Raw genomic sequence first — 21,030 nt, forward strand, 5'->3', positions numbered from 1 at the left:
CTTCCTTCCTCTTTTCCTCCTTTCCTCCTCTTTCCTTCCTTCTTTTGTTGTTCATGGGGCTTGAACTCAGGACATGGGCACTGTCTCTGAGCTTTTTTTGCTCAGGGCTAGCATTCTACCATTTTGAGCCACAGTGCCACTTATGGCTTTTTGGTGGTTAATTGGAGGTAATAGTCTCACAGACTTTCCTGCCTGGGCTGACTTTGAACCACAATCCTCAGATATCAGGCTCCTGAGTAGCTAGGATTATAGGTGTACGGGCACCCAGTTTCATGTCCATTTTCTTAAGCAAGTATTTTACTTAACCATTCGAACTTTCTACTACTTCTTTGAAAGTCATGAGGAATAACATACTGTTGTTTCATTTATTGTGGCTTGCAAGAGCAGTGAAGTGTGTGAAGAGTTGTGGGTAGGGAATCCACAAAGTTACTTTGGGTCTCTCTCGGGTCTTGGGCAGGGGATGGGATACAGTGGTAAAACCTCAGCTTGCTGGTGCTGTACCAGGCTTTCTCTTGGGAAACTATATCTTTCTGGAAGTGAATTTTGAATACTTTTCTGAATGTGCATCATACTTAAAGGAAAAGAAACAAAATGGAACAACATATAATCTTTACTCTCCAGTAACTTACATTCTGTCAGGAGAGAGGAGTAAGAAAGCTTCCCTTCCCACTATCCTTCCTCTCTTTGTAGAGAATCAGGCTCCCACTGCCCTTGTATCTGAAGCAGTCGAACCTTGCATGTGTAAAAGTTTGCTGCTGCTGGTAAAATCTTTCAGCTTTCATATCAGAAATGCTTTTGTTTTGCTTGGTGTTTGAGAGATATTTTTAGTAAGTATAGAAATCTAGGTTGACAGCGTTTTTCCTTTGAGTACTCAAAAGATGTCACAGCCTGTTATGCCAAGTCATGAAACGACCACCAAGACCACCGAGACTCAGACATTCCGAAATGCAAAAGCAAGGCAAGGCTTTATTCAAGTGGGCTGCGGCCCGGGCCTCGTCCTGGGCCTCGTCCTACCCACTGACACAGCGGAGGTTAGGAGGAAGCCCCAAGCTGCGATTGCACAGGGCTTATAAAGGCAAAAAACAAAGTTACAGCAATCAGGTGTTCAAGCAAGCAAGATTAGGACACGGGTACAAATCTGATTGGCTTAGGGCTGAAGACATTCTGGGGACAGTTAAGAGTTAAGCATTCCCAGGCAGTTAGAGTTCTTGACCGGCTGGGCCCTAATAAGCTTGCCCTGGGTTTGCTCATAGTTTAAGCAGACAACAAAACGGGGGCTGCCTGAAAATGGGGTTTACTTTAACTCTTCATTCCCCCCTTCAAGCCATTATATTCTTACGTTACACACTGACAAGCAATCTGCTGATGTTCTTATTATTCTTTTTTTTTTGGCCAGTCCTGGGCCTTGGACTCAGGGCCTGAGCACTGTCCCTGGCTTCTTCCCGCTCAAGGCTAGCACTCTGCCACTTGAGCCACAGCGCCGCTTCTGGCCGTTTTCTGTATATGTGGTGCTGGGGAATCGAACCTAGGGCCTCGTGTATCCGAGGCAGGCACTCTTGCCACTAGGCTATATCCCCAGCCCCTTATTATTCTTATTTGTGTGTTATGTGCTTCCCATTCCCAGTTTTTTCTTAACATTGGTTCTGAGCAAGTTTATTGCTGTACTTTGTATAGTCTTCTCTGTATCATTTTCTTTATGCTTATTGAGTTTGGCATTTGTTGAGCTACTTGGTTCATATCAAAGTTTGAAAGATTTTGGACATTGCTCATTTTTAAAAAATGTTCCCTCCTCCTTTAGAAACACTGCATGGACATGTATTAGGTCACTTAAGTTGTCTCATAGTTTAATGATATTCTGTTAATTCTTTTCTAAAATTTGCTTTGATTCTATGTTTCTTTGTGGTGGCTAACATGGCTACATACTCAAATTGACAAATCTTTTATTCTTCATCAGACTTGTTAATTCTTTCAGTGTGTATTTTTAGTTAAGACATTTGAGTTTTCACTTCTAGAAATGTTATTTTGGCTTTTAAAAAGCACTTTTTATATCTTTTCATACTTCTTGAAAATATGGCACAGATAGAGAACCACTGTCTTAATCTCTTTATCTGTTGTACACTCTGGGTTACATTGATTGTTTTTGTATCAGTACTGGGACTTGAAATCAGGGCCTCAGGCTCTCACTTGACTTTTTCCCACTTAAGGCTGTTATTCCACCACTTGAGCCATGCTTCTAGTTCTAGCTCCTTACTGGTTAATTGAAGATAGGAGTCTCTCAGATTTGCCTGCCCAGGCTGGCTTCCAACCATGACCCTCAGATCTCAGCCTCCTAAGTAGCTAGGATTGCAAGAGTGAGCAATCAGGCCCCAGCTTACTTTACTGATTTAAATTGATGGATTTTTCTCTGAATAGTTTGTATCTGACAGCTTCTTGAGCTGTCTGTTGATTGGATCATAAGTTTTGTTTCTTTTAGGTTTTGGAATATATATATATATATATATATATATATATATATATATATATATATATATATTGCTCAAGGCTAGTACTCTAGCACTTGAGCCACAGCTCTTCTTCCCTCCCTCCCTCCCTCCCTTTCTTCCTTCCTTCCTCTCTCTCTCCCTCCTTCCCCCGTTCTCCCCCCTCCCCCTCTCCCTTCCTCCTCCCTCCCCCTCCTTCCTCCCTCCCTTCTCTCCTTTGTGTTTAATTATATATAAGAATCTCATCGGGCTGGAAATATGGCCTAGTGGCAAGAGTGCTTGCTTCCTACACATGAAGCTATAGGTTCGATTCCCCAGCACCACATATATGGAAAACGGCCAGAAGGGGCGCTGTGGCTCAGGTGGCAGAGTGCTAGCCTTGAGCAGGAAGAGGCCAGGGACAGTGCTCAGGCCCTGAGTCCAAGGCCCAGGACTGGCCAAAAAAAAAAAAAAAAAATCTCATGGACTTTCCTACCCAGGTTGGCTTTGAACTTCAATCCTCAGCTCTCAGCCTATTATGAAGCTAGGATTGCCAGCATAAGCCACCAGTGCCTGGTGGTTTTAGATACTTTTATGTTCACTCGAGTTTTTCTATGGCAGCTCTGCAGTCCTGAAACCCTTCTGGTACTCCCATCTCAGATTCGGCCTTGAGATTCCCTCCCTGTCTGGCCCTGGGGACTCTCTAAAGATGGTAAACTGGAGAGCCTTCAGTACTCTCCCTTCTCCTTACTTTTCTCAGGACCAGTATCCTTCATTGCTTTATGTCAATTGCCTTGAAATTGATATCCAGTTTTTTAAAAAATTGTTTTAGAAGTGACAAAGAAATACAACTCCTTTCTTACCCCATTAAGGTGAGAACAGAATATGTAACCAGATTTACATCAGTTTAAAAAACAAATCTGGGACGGGGAATATGGCCTAGTGGCAAGAGTGCTTGCCTAGTATGAAGCCCTGGCTTCGATTCCTCAGCACCACATATGCAGAAAGGCCAGAAGTGGTGCTGTGGCTCAAGTGGCAGAGTGCTAGCCTTGAGCAAAAAGAAGCCAGGGACAGTACTCAGGCACTGAGTCCAAGCCCCAGGACTGGGAAAAAAATAAAAAAGAAAAAATATAAAAAAGAAAAACAAATCTAACTTGAACCCAACATGTTATTCAAATAGTATCTCAATTATATTTCATAGATATTATATAATACTGTTCTATTACAGAGAAATTGATGAGTCACATTATTGTTTAAAATAAAACATTTTACTGTTCTTTGGAAATAGTTTTTCAGTGTTGGTAAAGGGAAACTGTTAACCACAAGTTGGCTTTATCAAGAAACCGGAAGTACAATGAGATCAGCCATCAGATTTTTAAAATGCTTTGAGTAGAAGATTATATATTTTAGGTATCTGGTTGGAAAACATACTTGACAGAATTGTCTGTTCAGATTAATTTCTCTCTAGAGCTTCTAACACTTGGTGGAATGGCAGATCCTAATAGTACATTACCATTAACTACTCAAGTTGTTACTTTAGCATTTGTTATGTCTATACTAGCTTTTGCTATAATGCTAGGAAATGCTGTTGTTATTTTAGCTTTTGTGGTGGACAAAAACCTTAGACATCGAAGTAGTTATTTTTTTCTTAACTTGGCCATTTCTGACTTCTTTGTGGGTAAGTTATATGTCTTTATTTCAATTAAGTTTTTGGATGATCATTTCATTCTAAAATCTTAAAATAAGTTCTTGTTATTTCAGGTATACTATATAAGGGGGAGGAGCATTAAAAACAAAAATTTAAAGTATTAAAATTTTGGAAGAAAATGTGGCATTTTAAGCAAATCAGTGTAATGAGAAATTTTCACCTGAAAATAATTTCTTTTTATAGAATAAAATTAAGTCCAGGATAGTCCTAAAATTGCTTTAATATAAGAATTTCTTATTTTAGCAGTTGTTTTCATTGTATGTTTAAATTTGTAAGTATTTCTCTTCAGGCAAGTCCTAGTTTCCTTAGTTGGAGGCACAGAAATAATACAATGGTGGGATAATAATACTTAGAAAATGAGATATTCATGTTAACAAAATAGTGTGGCTAATAGTAGCATTTTTAAAGTTATGACATAGAATATTATAAAATATACTCAACACTAAATTATCTGGCATATATTGTCATATTGCTATATCATTGAAAGAAGCAATAGAAATCAAATTAATCTTTGAAAACATTGTTTGTAACTTGTCAGCCCCTAATTGCTACCACTTTTGAACACTGCTTATCATAATAAACATAAATGTAGAACTGTCAACAGGTTGATGCCTATAATTTATACATAATTTAATATGGAATATTCAGATTATTGTTCTTTCGAGCTTCAGAAAGATTTCATGTAGATTAAAATTAAATGAAATGGATAGGATACTTGGTTGCTAAAATGCAATGGCTGCTCAACAAATGTTAGTTATCTTCTCTTTTGACTGGTCTACAGACATGTTTCAACTCAAACTAAGTTCACAAATGTTGGTGTAGTACACAGCACACATGTACTGTGATGTATACAGTATCATTCGGATTTATGGTTGAGTAGACTCCTTTTTTCCTCCAATTCACAAATGACAGTAACATACAGAGTAATATGAGACCCAATGGAAACACACACAAAGAAAGGGCACTCAGAAAATGGAGAAAGCACATTTAATTAGTGGAAAACCGTATTCAAAGTACACCACTGAAGGACAGCTAGAATTTCCATAGACAGAGGTGGGGAGGAGAGAACTCCAAGAACCAGCAATAGTGTGCTGGTAGAAAAATCTATTTCTTTCTTCCTAGGTGTGAGCCTGAGGCTAGTGTGTAAACAGCTGAGAGGGAAGAGAAAGAAATCAAGTTTGGATCTCTAGAGTCAAGGCCTTGAAATAATAGCATCATTCTGGATTGGAACTTTTTAAACAGGCATTGAGGAGATGTCAGACTTTTTCAAACCCGTAGAGAGGGGATAGACCAAAGATCAGTATGTCACCCTTGGAGGCATCCTGTCAGAGGCAGGAGAGCTGGGGCAGGCAGCAATGCTGTGGTCTGATAGATGTCAAGTAGTAAGACTCTGGGCTACAGTGAGGGTGCAAAGAAGGGCACTAGGCAGAGCTGCAGAAGGTGGAGTTGGTCAAGAGAAAGAGTGAGATGAATGGGAGATTGGGTTTCTAGGACTAGGAAAGGTATAGCCTTCAACCAAAGTCAGGAGCGTGTGGAAGGACACTTAGGGAAAAGTTCCGAAGGAAAGTTCTGAAGGAAACCCCTTCAGTGCTATGACGTAGAAACAACAAAGTGACAGATAAAGATTAAAATAATGTAAAAGTGTGTGTGTGTGTGTGTTGTTGGAATTAAATCCTAGACTCTCATGCATAGTAGGCAAGCCCTCTACCCTAGGCCTATCCTAGCATATAATTCTTCTCTTTTTTCTATTCTTTTTTTTTTTTTGCCAGCCCTGGGTCTTGAACCAGGGCCTGAGCACTGTCCTTGGCTTCTTTTTGCTCAAGGCTAGCACTCTGCCACTTGAGCCACAGCGCCACTTCTGGCTGTTTTCTATGTATGTGGTGCTGAGGAATCGAATCCAGGGCTTCATGTATATGTGCTTCTCTTGCTACTAGGCCATATTCCCAGCCCCCTTTTTTCTATTCTTTATTGAGGTTAGAATTCACAGTGCTATGCTTGCTAGGCAAGCTCTCCCACTTGAGCCACTCCACCAGCCCCAGCACAGATTTCTTTTTAAAATCAACAATCGCTTGGCTCTGGTGGTTCATAATTGTTATACTAGCTACTCAGGAGGCTGAGAGCTGAGGTTCCTGGTTCAAAGCCAGACTGGGCAGGAAAGTCCATAAGACTCTTGTCTCCAATTAACCATAGAAAAAGCCGAAAGTGGAGCTGTGGCCGAAATGGTAGAGTGCTGGCCTTGAGCAAAAGGAGATTAAGGATAGTACGCAAGCCCTGAGTACAATCACCAGGACTGAAAGAAAGTCAACAATATTCCCCTTTCTTTTTTGAATTTTCTCTCTCCAAGTATCCATCATTTGCAGTTTGATGTATGTTCTGCCCCATCATTCTTCTCACATAAAAATATACATAATACACAAGTATGTTGGTGTGAATATAGAATTCCTTCTGCTACAAATATATCTCTTATTCCTTTATGAAACTTTGTGACATTTAGGTAACATTTGGTAATTAAAATAGATGATATATTTTGATTATCCCAATGAGAACGAGGCCCTGACTTACTTGGTCATAGAGAACGGCAAGGCAAAATAACCAAGAACCAAGTGCTGGAGATTTGGGCCATAGATGGCTCCCCTTTTACTGTCTTATTTTAATAGTCTGTTTTCTCTCACTTTTTGGAGGGGGAGGTTAGGCAGTACTGGGGTTTGAACTCACAGCCTTGTACTTGGTAGGCAACTGCTGTACACCACAAACCATGTCACCAGCCCTTTTTGTTTTAGTTGTTTTTCAGAGAGCAATTTGTGCTTTTTGCCTGAGCTGGTTTTGAACTGTGATCCTTCTGCTTCTGCCTCTCATGACACATGTACACTACCATACTGGGCTTGTTCTTTGAGATAGGGCCTTACTATTATTATGTGCCTGGACTGGTCTTGAACTTCAATCTCCCTATTTCTACCTCTTGAGTAGTTGGGATTACATCATTTTTCTTTTCTTTTTAAAATTATAACCAACATTCATTTATTTGCATTTATTTTATGCTAAATTTATTCCCATGCCATAAGTTTTTGTTTCTTTATTTTCTTCTGAGCTACCTCCAATTCTGGTTTAGGAACAATTGGCTCCTTCCCAGTAAGGATCATTAGAATGTGGCATAGGGAGCTCATGTATGGGTTAATCTGACCATGGGCTTGGTATGTTCAGCAGTGCATTTTGGGTGCTTTGTTCACCTGGATGTGTTTAATGACCAGGGAGTCCTCATCCAAACCCTTCAGTCAGTGTGACTCTGTATTCTTAAGCATGTGCAGCAAAAATTCAACACTCTTTTTGGGCCTCTGGCCCTGTGTCCAGCCCCACTGTCACCTGAGCACACTTGCCAATTCCGCCATGTAATGCCGGAACTGCACACATTGCTTCTTTAAAGTGATATCTTTCAGATACTTGGTAGATTTTCAGATATGCATACCCTTGATGGCCTGGGCTGTTTCTCTGGTACTCTTAAAATGACCATGAAGATTTGAACTTCTTGACTTGCATGATTTTGAAAGTTTTCCTGAGTCAAAAGAGTAGTGAAACATTTTCACAGGCCACCTCAGGCTTTTTACAGGAAGAGCTTTTTATTTTCCTTCCCTCTGCCTTTTTTTTTTTTTTTTTGCCAATCCTGAAGCTTCAACACAGGGTCTGGGCACTGTCCCTGAGCTTCTTTTGTTCAAAGCCAGCACTTTATCTCTTGAGCAACAGTGACACTTCTGGCTTTTTCTGTTTATGTGGTATTGAAGTATCAAATCCAGGGCTTCATGAACTCTAGGTAAGCACTCTACCACTAAGCACATCCCCAGCCCACTTTTCTTTTCTTTTTTTTTTTTTTTTTGGCCAGTCCTGGGCCTTGAACTCAGGGCCTGAGCACTGTCCCTGGCTTCTTTTTGCTCAAGGCTAGCACTCTGCCACTTGAGCCACAGCGCCACTTCTGGCCGTTTTCTGTATATGTGGTGCTGGGGAATCGAACCCAGGGCCTCATGTATACAAGGCAAGCACTCTTGCCACTAGGCCATATCCCCAGCCCACTTTTCATTTTCTTAACCTGACATTTCTTTAGCATCCTTTGCTTCAGGAACTGGCTCTTTATTTTTCTTGGCAAGTCTATTTGACCCAGAAGCACAATTCTACAGTAAAAGTTGTAGAAACACCCAGGAGTAGGCAGGCAGATGGGAGAAATAGTTTATATTCACTTTTCTGAAACTCCTTGGGAGGGAACACAAATGTGTGTTTTTCTACAGACAGAGAAACTGAGAATATGGCATTTGCACTAAAACATCACACAGAACACAGGGGGACAACAGAATAGACTAGAATTCATTCTATCAGAAAACTGGACTTAAACAGTTACTGGAGTTTTGAGCATACCCTTTCTCTTTCACATAATTCAGAAAGTGTGTAGAGAGGAATATTCACCTCAGAACCCTCCTTTTAACACCTCTGTGGAAGAAAGGAGTGTAGGTGTGGAAAATACTCAAGTTGAGAACATTGGAAGCCACAACCTTTGACTTTGTTTCTGTTTTTGAGATACTTTGATTAACTGTAGGCAAACTGACTATGCCTACACACACACACACACACACACACACACACACACACACACACACACACACACCCCTTGATAAGATGAAAGGCACCAAATAGAAACTTCTCATAAAAACACAATTGAATCTGAGCACCAGGGACTCATACCTGTAATCCTGTTTACTCAGAAGATGTGACATCATGATTGGAAGCCAGTGCAGGCAGGAAAAGCTGTGAGACTATCCCCAATTAAGCTAGAAGTGGCGCTGTGGCTCAAGTGGTAGAGCACTAGCCTTGAGCAAAAGAAGCTCAGGGACAATGCCTAGGCACCTAGTCAAAGCCCCAGGATTAACAAAATAACAAAAAACAATGGAAGCCAGGCATGGTAGTATATACTTAGAATCCCAGAATTTGGGAGGCTGAGATAGGAGGTTCTCAAGTTCAAAATATATATAGTGACTTGACTACATAGTGAGTTCAGGGAGCCCAGTGTCGTCATTTTCCTCTGATTAGCAGTTCCTGACATGGGCTGACTCTGGCTGAGCTCACCTGTTCATTTACAGTGAATGTTTATGGTTAATCAGTGGTTCTTTTTCAATCACATTGCCTGTTTTCAAAATTCAGTCATCTCCACTTACTAGCTGATTGGATCTTAGTCAAATTATGTTTGTGAGTGTTAAGCTCTTAAACTGTTTGGTCATCATTGTTTCTACTTCTAGAAGCTTCTAGGAAATTTAAATGAGATGGTATCTGTAATGCATACAGTTACTGTGCAATACCTTTTAGTCTTAAGTTACACGTGCAAGCCATTGTATAAGTCATATACATGTTCCTACATGTAGGAAATACACAAACTTTGATCTACAACAAGGTCCTGCCCCTCAGGAAAGATAAAGTAAAAGAGAGCTATCATTATATACAGTAGAATATAATTAGTGACCCAAAAAAGGAATAAAAGGGGCAAAGTGCTAGCACAGTGTATTAGGGAAGACACACACACACACACACACACACACACACACACACGGGAGACTTTTCTAGGAAGGAAAAACAATGTTGGTAAGGAAAAAAGAGATGTGAGAATATGAGATGTATTTGATGGAAGGGTGGCCCCTTCTCTTTGGGTTGGATTATGAAGAATTAAAATGTGATTTATGATGTATATGTAAGAGATTTTCAAGTAGACAACCAATGATGGAGAACTCCATGTGATATTTGAGGCAGAAGAGAGAACTTTTTTTTGGCCAAACTGCTTGCCTGCTGCTAAATACAAGGCACATGCGGCAGACTGGAAAGTCACTCCTGGTTGGTGCTTAATCTGGAGCAGGTGGTGGGAAGTGTGTCCAGGTGGATTAGGGTGTGTCCAAGTAGATTAGGATGTGTCCAGGTGGGATAGGGAGTGACCTCAGAGGAGGGGAGAGGTAACTGCCTCCCGGTGTGCCAGTTACCTAGGTAACTGGATTGAGATTTAAACAGGTGGGGGCATCTGCATGGAGCCCTTCTGGAGGTGGACCTTACAATCTATAGCTGGAAATATAGGTTATTTTTAATAACTTAAATGGATAACTAATTATTATTGGAGATACATACATTTATGATAACTATTACAAAAACCATACTTGAGGGGTATAGAAAAGCAGCCCTAATCTGCTGGATGAAAAAACCAAGAATTTCTGTATAGCATGCCATTAGTATAGCAGAGTATCAATGACAATTAGCTTATAAAGAAAGAGCATTTATTTATATCACAGTTTGGAGGTTCAAACCCAAAGCTGGGAAGCCTATTTGTTTGGTTTCTGATGAGTGGCAGATGGCAATAGTTGGGGGGAGATGGTAATGGTTCAGAACACACACTAGAATGAGTGCTCACATCTACAAATAGGAAGCAGAGAAAGACTGGAAGACAAGGGTTCCATGATCCCTTTCAAGGTCATGCCCAATGACAGAAGACCTTCCCACTTGATCCTACATCCTAAAATTCCACAGCATCAAGCCTGGAGACCAAGCCTTCATATACAGACCTTTGGAAGACACATATCTAATCATAGCAACAACTGAAGCCATTTCCAATAAATTCAGATAAGTCATTATGTCTACATTAAAATACCCTAATTGTTTCATTGGTGTGTGGCATTTTTTAATTCTTATTTATTCTTTGTACAGGTATGATTTCTATTCCTTTGTTCATCCCTCACACACTGTTCAACTGGGATTTTGGAAGTATCTGCATATTTTGGCTTATAATTGACTATCTTTTGTGTACGGCATCTGTGTATAATATTGTTCTCATCAGCTATGATCGATACCAGTCAGTCTTAAATGCTGTAAGTAAAATGTCCATTTGTTTTCCTTATAAGATTATATAGATGTAAATTTTGGGTCCCAAGCAAAGTAAAAGAAAGGTACTGGGGATGGATCCCATAGACTTTGACGTGCTAAGCACACGAGTTATCGCTGAACTACACTTTCATTCCAACAACAAAAACAACATCTAATTTTTTGTTGGTGTTGGGGCTTGAACTCAGGTCCTGGGCATTGTCCCTGAGCTCTTTTTTCAGTGCTTTTATTTTTTTGCTGAAAGTCCTCATGGCCTTGATTCTTGTGATTTGGGTAAGTCATTCCCCTATGACATCAAAGAACACCAAGATTAATGATCAGAAGTAGACTATTGAGTCCCTTAGCAGGTTGGATACACATGAGGGCTATAGTAGTTTTACTCTATAGACAAATGGAGACCTGAATATAATATTTAGGATGGCACATGGTGAACACAGAAAAAGAAGCCCAGGTTTTTGAATGGAATAAGAAAATCACTTCTGAATGGCTGAAGGGAAGACCAGTTATACAATGGAACCTGCTAGAAAGACCAAGTGCCAGTGACAGTTTAGGACCTTTACCAAATCTAACCAGATAGCCTCATTAATGAGTTAGTAGCAATTCTTTTTTTTTCTTCAAATTTTTATTATCAAACTGATGTACAGAGAGGTTACAGTTTCATACGTTAGGCAAGTAGCAATTCTTAAGCAAACAGAATTTCTCAAAACAAAGGAAGACATAGGCTGAGGGGTAGATAGGAGTCACATAAAGGTGGGGCAGTGATTTGAAATCTTTGAGGCCTCAATGAAAAATTCTCTTACTGTGAGACTCAGGAGTCCAAACCATTCAGGAACTACTGTGTTTCATAGGGATACAGAAATGAATCAACAGTCTCTCTCTCTGTGTGTGTGTGTGTGTGTGTGTGTGTGTGTGTGTGTGTGTGCGCGCACATGCGTGCATGCTGGTCCTGGGGATTGAATTCAGGGCCTAGGCATTGTCCTTGAGCTTTTTTCCTCAAGACTAGTACTCTGCCACGTGAGCCACAGTTTCACTTTTGGCTTTTTTGGTGATTAGTTGCAGATGAGAGTTTCACAGATTTTCCTGCTTGGGCTGGCTTACAACCTTGATCCTTAGATCTCAGCCTCCTGAGATGTTAGATTACAGCCACTGGCACCTGGCTTGACAGTCTGTTTAACAGTCTAGGAAGAGGCAGAAGTGGCACAAGTGCTGTGATGGCTGATGGCTGTGTGGAGAGGACAGGGATGGCTCTTGCCTGGGAGGACTGTGTGCTCTGGAGGCCAACAGGACTGGGAGAGGTCATAAATGCTAAGGCTCAGGCAAGGCAGAAGTTTCTTTCTCCTTCATAGAATAGGTAAGGCAGAATGCTCTGCTCCAAGAATTCACCCAGGGACCCAATAACAGGGTAGCTTTACACCTTCCAAATTAGCAACTAGAAAGTTTTTTTTGTTTTTTTTTTTTTGCTATCTAGAGCCAAATAGAAAACATTTTCAGCTTTGTAGGGCCTATGGTTTTGGTTGTAACTGTTCAAATTGGCTGTTGTCATGAAGAATAGCCCTAGATGGAAAAATATGTACTTGATTGTGTACCAATACAACTTAATTTACAGAAATGGTATTTCTTTTATGGACAGTGATAGGCTGATCCCTGTGCTAGGATATTGTCCTCTGCACGGTTAAAGTTTGGTTATTGTTCCTCCAGGTCTAGACAAGAAGGGGAAAGGACAGAAGTCTAAGACAAGAGATTTCTTGTCAACCAATAGTGTAGATTCATATTATTATTTCCACTCAATTTTATTGGTGAAACATAGTCATGTTATCTGATCTTACTGCAAAGGAAGCTGGGAAATGTGATCTCTAGCTGGACTCCATATGGCCTGGTGAAAGGGTAAGTAGAAAGGACTGGACAGTTAGCTATTGACATCATTTGGTGTTGAGTACTTCATTAGTGCTTATGTCCTCTATAGTTTGTGATATGCAAACTATGGACAAAATGCAGATCAGTGTGAATTAATAATTCAGATGCTACTTTATGCTGGCAACTCACATCTATAATCCTAGCTACTCAGGAGGTTGAGCACTCAGGCTTGCAGTTCCAAACCAGTCTGGGCAGAAAAGTCTATGAGACTCTTACCTCTAACCACTAAAAAGCTGAAAATGGGCCTGTGGTTCAAGTGCTAGTGCACCAGAATTGAGCAAAAAAGCAAAGGTACTGTTCCCAGGCCCTGAGTCTAAGCTGCAGTACTGGCACACACACACACACACACACACACACACACACACACACACACACACTTCATATGCCAATCTCTAGTTATTAGCTTGCAGACTCACTGTTCAGTCATGAAATTAGTTCAGTGGGTTGTGACCAGTTGATTAAAAAAAATCAAAACTATATACTAGAGCAGAATAGAATAAAAAAATCAGAGTAGGAAATATCTGAGTGTTTCGCACATCATAAAAACCTACTGTTTTATGCTTGTCTGTGTACTTGATTATGATGTTGTATACTTCTTGACTTAGGTTCTATTAAATGTGTGAAAAGAGTGCCTCAAATCACTCTTTCTCATTTGTACTTTTGAATTTTTCTTATTTTAGGGATTCACATATCTTTTTAACCTTTACTAGAGGTTCCTAAAACTTTCTTTATTGGTTATCCAAGCTTCTGAGTCTACTTGTAGGTTTGTGGGCAGAAAAAGCCTACAGATTGCTCAATTAGAAAACAAAAAACAAACAAAAAACAACTGCTGCCAGGCACTGGTGGCTCATGCTTTTAATTCTAGCTACTCAGGAGGCAGAGATATGAGGATCATGGTCCAAAACCAGCTCAGGCAAGCAAGTCTGTGAGACTCTTATCTCCAATTAAATACCAGAAAACTGGAAGTGGTGCTGTGGCTCAAGTGGTAGAACACTAGCCTTGAACTGAAGAGCTCAGGAACAGTGCCCAGGCCCAGAGTTCAAGCCCTACAACTGACCAAAAACAAAAACAAAATTATAGATTTCAGAAAGATGAGGAATAATGCCCAGAGACAAAGTAGATGTGTGTGTATACATCTGTCTGCACATGTGTGTTTGTGCATGTGTATATGTCTTTACATATGTGTTTATACTATCCTTGTTCTGAGCAACAGCCTTAGCAACACAGGCTGTAAACTTGGCTGGATCCTTTCCCTAGTGTATAGAACAGGTCCCCACATATGAATGGAAAAATGCTGGCAGGGCTACTCAGGCTGTGCTTGCTTTTTGCTGACAGTTCATGTGCAGCCCTTAGAAAAATAAGGAAGTCTCCCAAGAACTGTGGGTGCTCACAGGAAGTGATGGTGTAGCTGAAAGTGAAGTGTAGCTGAAAGCACTGATCACAGGGCTCACAGATGTTTTCTGGAGGGGCAGATGCTATTTGGCTGGGTGGTGAGCAGGGGTGGTGAGAAAGGAGAATTGTAGGGTAACTGTAGCTAGAGGAAATATGAATTAAAATGTACATAGAATAAAGATAGGGAGAGGTTTAAAAAAATTTTTTATTGTCAAACTGATGTACAGAGAGGTTACAGTTTCATACATTAGGCATTGGATACATTTCTTGTACTGTTTGTTACCTCCTCCCTTATTCCCCCCTCCTCCCTCTGAGTTTTTTTTTTTGTGTGTGTTTGTTTTTGTTTTTGGCTAATCCTAGGGCTTAAACTCAGGGCCCCAGCACTGTCCCTGGCTTCTTTTAGCTCAAGCTTAGCATTCTACCACTTGAGCCACAGCTCCATTTCTGGCTTATTCTATATATGTGGTGCTGAGGAATCAAACCTAGGGCTTCATGTATGTGAGGCAAGCACTCTAGGCCATATTCCCAGCCCTAGGGAGAGTTTTCTACCTGCAGATGAAGAAAGAAACTTGAGCATGAAAATAATGCTGCTAGGAGGACTGAGGAGGGAGCTGGGTTAGCTGTCTAGGGCCACTATGGAGAGGGACTGCAGCCTGGTTAAAAGCATCAGGACCTTATTCTCTCTTGGGTTTGGAAACCAGAAGTTCAACACTGATGTGTCTTCAGGTCTATCTGCTCTCAGAAGGCGCTAGGAGGACCTGTTCCATGCCTGTCTTAACTTCCAATGCTGGTAATTTTGGGTTTACAGATGTGTCACTCCAATCTCTGCTTGTGTCATCATCTGGTCTCTTCCCTGGGTGTCTGTATCTCTTGTTTCCTCTTCTTATAAGGATACCAGTCATATTGGATCATGACAAACCCTAATCCAATATGACTTCATCGAGCATGTCTGCCAATGACATATTTCCAAAGATGGCTACATCCACAAGTGGTGGTTAGGCTTTTGACATAACCATTTTGGAATTCAAAATTCAACTCACTATAGAAAAATTAAAATGCAAATCTCATTATTAACACCAGTAAGTTCCAATGGGCTTTTCTGTCTCACAAAAGGAATATGACGGACTGAGTGTTTGGCTATTTTACTGGGGAGGGAAGGAGGCAGTATCCTGAATAATGCACATGCTTTGCAATGGGTGAGAACCTGGCCACTGATTGACTTCAGGGAGGCCACTCCAACCAGCTGGGTGTAGAGGTAAGTAATTTCGAGCTATCTAGCTGTCAAAAATGCTCCCTAAAGAAGAAGAGATCCAGAGCTTATTTTCAAATCCCTTGAATGTCCATTATCTCAATTGACCTTATGTATAATGAAAGAGAGATCATTTTCTGGCATATCACATTATATCATTACAGAGGCTGAACTGAGCAATTAAAAACTAAAGGCAGTTTTATGACCATCTGGGTATTGTTACTATCTTCATGATCATTAGATTTAGTGAAAGAGATATATTAATTAGTGGAAAGAGAAACACAAGGAAAAAAAGTGTATTGTATATGAGAACTTGTGGTCAGCTTGAACTTCATCTTATTTTGAGAAATGCCAGTGTTTATTGTGTTTTTTTTTTTTAATTTTTTGCCAGTCCTGGGGCTTGGACTCAGGGCCTGAGCACTGTCTTCTTTTGCTCAAGGCTAGCACTCTTGCCACTTAAGCCACAGCGCCACTTCTGGCTGTTTTCTATATATGTGGTGCTGCGGAATTGAACCCAGGGCTTCATGTATACAAAGTGAGCACTCTTGCCACTAGGCCATATCCTCAGCTGTTTTTTTTTTTTTTAATGTTGCTCAAATTTAGGGCCTAGGTGCTTTTTTGCTCAAGGTTGGAACTCTACCACTTGAGGAACAGCTCTACTTCTGCTTTTTTTTTTTTTTTTGGCCAGTCCTGGGCCTTGGACTCAGGGCCTGAGCACTGTCCCTGGCTTCTTCCTGCTCAAGGCTACACTCCGCCACTTGAGCCACAGCGCTGCTTCTGGCCGTTTTCTGTATATGTGGTGCTGGGGAATCGAACCTAGGGCCTCGTGTATCCGAGGCAGGCACTCTTGCCACTAGGCTATATCCCCAGCCCTCTACTTCTGCTTTTTGCTAGTTAATTATAGATAAAGAATGAATTTTTCTGCTCAGGCTGCCTTCCAGCCATGATCCTTAGATCTCATCCTCCTAAGTAGCTAGGATTGCAGATGTGAGCCATTTGTGCTCACCTGGCTTAGTAGTTTTTAAATATTGTTAACCAATTTTGTCTGATCTCCAGCCATTGGTGATTCCTTTTCAATAAGTATATTCCATCCAGAACCACAGTGTTGCCAGGTGCTGGTGACTCACACCTGTAATCTTAGCTACTCAGGAAGCTGAGCTATGAGGAGTATGGTTCAAAGCCACCTTGGACAGGAAAATCCCTGAGACTCTTATCTCCAATTAATTATCAAAAAGCCTTAAGTGAAGCTGTGGTTCAACTGGTAGAATACTAGCCTTGAGCAACAAACTCAGGGACAACTCCCAGGTCCTGAGTTCAAGTCCTAGACCCAGCACATACATACTACTACCACCACCACCACCATCACCACCAAACTTGAAATAGAACACGCCCTCCCCCCAGTGCTAGATAGTATCACATCCCTTTAAGATGTGAAAACACCGTAGATGGAGACTTTAAAATTCAGAGAGTAGTACCTGAGAGATAGTGGAAAGGAGGTATACTCCCATTTCCTGGGTTGATTATTCATTTTCTTGTGAGAATTAAATCAAATATGGAACATTTGATCTGGAAGGAAACATATACATATACATTTAAATGAGAGATTGTCTACTCCAGATGTCTGTAAAATGTTCTTGGTTCAGATATTTATCCCTAATACAGAGTGGCTAGATGTAAGAAGGCTTAGATTTATAAGATATTCTTTTCTTTTTTTGTGCATGTGTGCTGGTCCTGGGGCTGTAGTCAAGGCCTGAGCACTGTTCCCAAGTGTTTGTGCTCAAGGCTAGTGCTCTATCACTTGAGCTACAGCTCTACTTCTGGCTTTTTTGGTGGTTACATGGAAATGTGAGTCTCACAGACTTTTTTCCCAGGCTGGTTTTAAATGGCAATCCTCAGATCTCAGCCTCCTGAGTAGTTAAGATTATAGGTGTGAGCCACTGGCACCTGGCCACTCTCCACTCTTAGAAAAAGAGAGTGAATTACTGTAGTCATATTTCTCAAAGTGACTGGCCATTACAGCTTTGGCTTTCTGGCAAACAGATAGAAACACTTGTAGAAAGATGTGATTTGGCAAGGCTGCGTTAACACCATACGTTTCCGCACAGGCCTGAATGTCTTTCTGGTTGGGCTTGATCTTCTTGAGAGTGCTAGAAGAGTTCTTTGTGGTCTTGACCCTACTTTGAAACCTTAGCATTAACTGCAGAGTAGGTTCTTTCTGCATGTTGGAATCAGATAAAGCATGATTTTCAAACTTTATTTTGATTGGGACCATTGTGAGAAATACATTTTCTGTTGCGATATAATATGTGTTCATTTATATCTGTATATCTGTACTCCCAAAGATACATAGCTTTAGGCGATGAAATGTCATCAAACAATACCTACACTACATGTGATGCATTCTGACACTGACTATTCTATTTGATTGAAAAGAATAGCTTTCATTATTCAGCCTGCGCATTGAAGACTACTGTGATCAGATACACCCAATTCAGTTAACATTCAGAGTAGGGTGTATGGGGCGGGTGTTGAAAATTGCTGTCTTACATATTGACTTTGACACTTGATATGGTGTCAGAAACTTAATCTTGAGATTACAGTTTTCCCCTTTCAAATCATTAAGGAAGTCTGCATCTTGACTCAGGTTTCCGTGGCATTGAACTCGTTCCCAGTGCATGTCACAATACTCATGTTAAAGGTCCTACCCTTTGTAAATTGTTGCTATTTCTGAGGGCTTAGGGGATGCTCTGTACATTCAAGATGTGCTCATTATATGGAAACAAACTTATCTGGTGTCTTGCAGGTATCGTATAGGATTCAACACACTGGGATCTTGAAGATTGTGGCTCAGATGGTGGCTGTTTGGGTGTTGGCTTTCTTAGTGAATGGGCCAATGATACTAGTTTCAGAGTCTTGGAAGGAGAAAAATAGCACTAATAAGGAATGTGAACCTGGATTTGTTTCAGAATGGCACGTCATTATCATCACATCATTCTTGGAGTTCCTGGTCCCGGTCATCTTAGTGGCTTTTTTTAATATACAGATTTACTGGAGCCTATGGAAACGTGGGAATCTTACTAGGTGCCCCAGCCATCCTGGATTCATCTCTGCCTCTTCCAGTGACTCTGGACCCTCTTCCAGGTATAAACTAGGTTCAAGGACATCTCTTCCTGACCGGAAGGAAGAAGCTGCATCCCTTCATTCAGAAAGACGGGGAAAAAAGAACAGTCTCCTGGTTTCCTTCAGAAGGCATACAAATATCAGTTTCATTGCTTCCAAAATGGGCTCCCTCTCCCAGTTTGATTCCATAGCTCTTCACCAAAGGGGCCATTTTGAACTGCTCAGAGCCAGGAAATTAGCCAAGTCACTAGCCATTCTTTTAAGTGTTTTTGCTATTTGCTGGGCTCCATATTCTCTGTCCACAGTTGTACGTTCCTTTTCCCTCCAAGGGGACCAACCCAAATCTGAATGGTTCAAATTTGCATTTTGGCTGCAGTGGTTCAATTCCTTCATCAATCCTTTTTTGTACCCCTTGTGTCACAAGCGATTTCAGAAGGCATTCTTGAAAATTTTTTGTGGTAAGAAGCAACCTGTACTACCACATAATCGGTCAACATCCTCTTGAAGATAATTTTTTCACCTCTGGAAATTTTGGTCTTAATCACTTTTTTTTTTTTGTTGCTGTTGACTATGGACTTGTTTGTACCCAGGGCCTCGGTGCTGCCTCTGAGTTCTTTTTCTCAAGGTTAGTGCTCTACCATTTTGAGCCCCACAGTACCATTTCTGGTTTTCTGCTAGTTAACTGGAGATAAGAGTTTCATGGACTGGGCTGGTTTTGAACTGTGATCTTCAGACCTCAGCCTCCTGAGTTGCTAGGATTACAGGCATGAGCCACCAGCACCCAGCTTTAATCATTCTTAAATGAATTTGATCTTGTTTTTTTATCTTGGCCTTGCACTTTGCCAAACAATCTACAAAATAGTAACATTTGTAAAGTTACAAAAAGGAATATGGAAGTCAAGGGAAATGCCTCCAGTGGATAACAGTTTAACAAAGTGGTATTTTTGTAACTCTCATGGCCACAAAAATGCTAATATTTATCTAAGACATTTTCATCTCTTTTCTGTTTGTGGATCTTGAATATCATTGATTATGGAAGTTCAAAGTTTCTGTTTTCTTACTATGCTCAATGCTTTTTGCACTATTCCCTAAAGTACGCAATAAAGGAAAGAGGCTCATTGCTGGCAATTGATAGATTAGTTATGATCAGCTGGAAGTTGGATTTGGGGTAGACTTGACAAGAGGAGAGAACCTAGATGAACTCAGGTGTATTTCTAGCCATTCCTTTTATGTGCCCCAGAAGGAAGGGGCAGTGGTGTCGTATGAGAAAGGCTGGCAGTCATACAAGGAGATGGGAGGGACTCTCAATAGTCACCAGTGGTTGGAAGAACAGCCTGTCCTGTTCCTTCCTGACCTTAGCTCCCCTCTTCCATATTAGCTAAAACTTCTCTTTGTGAAAAAAGATGAGAGTAAAGTGGGAGGCTAAGAGCTGGTGAAAGGACTCTACAATTAAGTTCACTCAACTGAACATGTTGAGAATTAGTAGTAAAATATTGTTGTATTTCTTTAATGTGTTTGACTTATATGCCCAATATTTTGTATCATAAAACTGAGCTATTCCTGTATTATATAATTTGCATAGGTTATGCCTTACTGACAAGAGTTAGTTGTTTATATTCTATCCTTTTTTCTTTCTCTTTCTCTCTCTCCCTTTCTCCCTCTCTTTTTCCTCTCTCTCTCTCCCTCTCCCTCTCCCTTCCCTTCTTCCCTTCCCTTCCCTTCCTGTCCCTTCCTTCCCCCTCCCCCTTCCCTCTCCCCTCCCCTCCCCTGCCCTCCCCTGCCCTCCCCTCCCCTCCCCTCCCTTCCTGTCCCTGAGCTTCTTTTTGCTCAAGGCTGGTACTCTACCACTTGAGCCACAGAACCACTTCTGGCCTTTTCTGTTTATGTGGTACTGAGTAATGGAACTCAGCGCTTCATGCATGCTAGGCAAGCAGCACTCTACTACTAAGCCACATTCCTAGGTCTTATCTAGCCTTTTATTTTTTTTTCTTCTGGAAGTACTAGAGTTTGACTCAGGTTATTGTGCTTGCTATGCAGATAGCTTTATCAATTGAACCACACCCTCAGCAAAGTGCATTCGTTTATGTCTTTTTTTTGTGGTACTGAATTTTGTTGTTTTTGTTTTTGTTTGTTTTGTTTTTGCCAGTCCTGGGGCTTGAACTAAGGGCCTGAGCACTGTCCCTGGCTTCTTTTTGCTCAAGGCTAGCACTCTGACACTTGAGCCACAGCGCCACTTCTAGCTTTTTCTATAGATGTGGTGTTGAGGAATGGAACCCAGGGCTTCATGTATATGA

The 21,030-nt window shown here is 40.9% G+C and overlaps 1 protein-coding gene across 1 annotated transcript; it reads left to right on the forward strand.

Moving 5' to 3' along the window:
* The first annotated feature begins 3,882 nt into the window (after positions 1 to 3,882).
* On the forward strand, positions 3,883 to 19,241 carry Hrh4 (histamine receptor H4). The gene is made up of 3 exons (XM_048363321.1): positions 3,883 to 4,137; positions 10,888 to 11,048; positions 18,420 to 19,241. The coding sequence occupies exons 1-3, from the start codon at positions 3,948 to 3,950 to the stop codon at positions 19,239 to 19,241; spliced, it is 1,173 nt and encodes a 390-aa protein (XP_048219278.1). The 5' UTR covers positions 3,883 to 3,947.
* Positions 19,242 to 21,030: the final 1,789 nt, after the last annotated feature.

The sequence above is a fragment of the Perognathus longimembris genome, chromosome 15 (assembly GCF_023159225.1).
Source record: "Perognathus longimembris pacificus isolate PPM17 chromosome 15, ASM2315922v1, whole genome shotgun sequence".
NCBI lineage: Eukaryota > Metazoa > Chordata > Mammalia > Rodentia > Heteromyidae > Perognathus > Perognathus longimembris.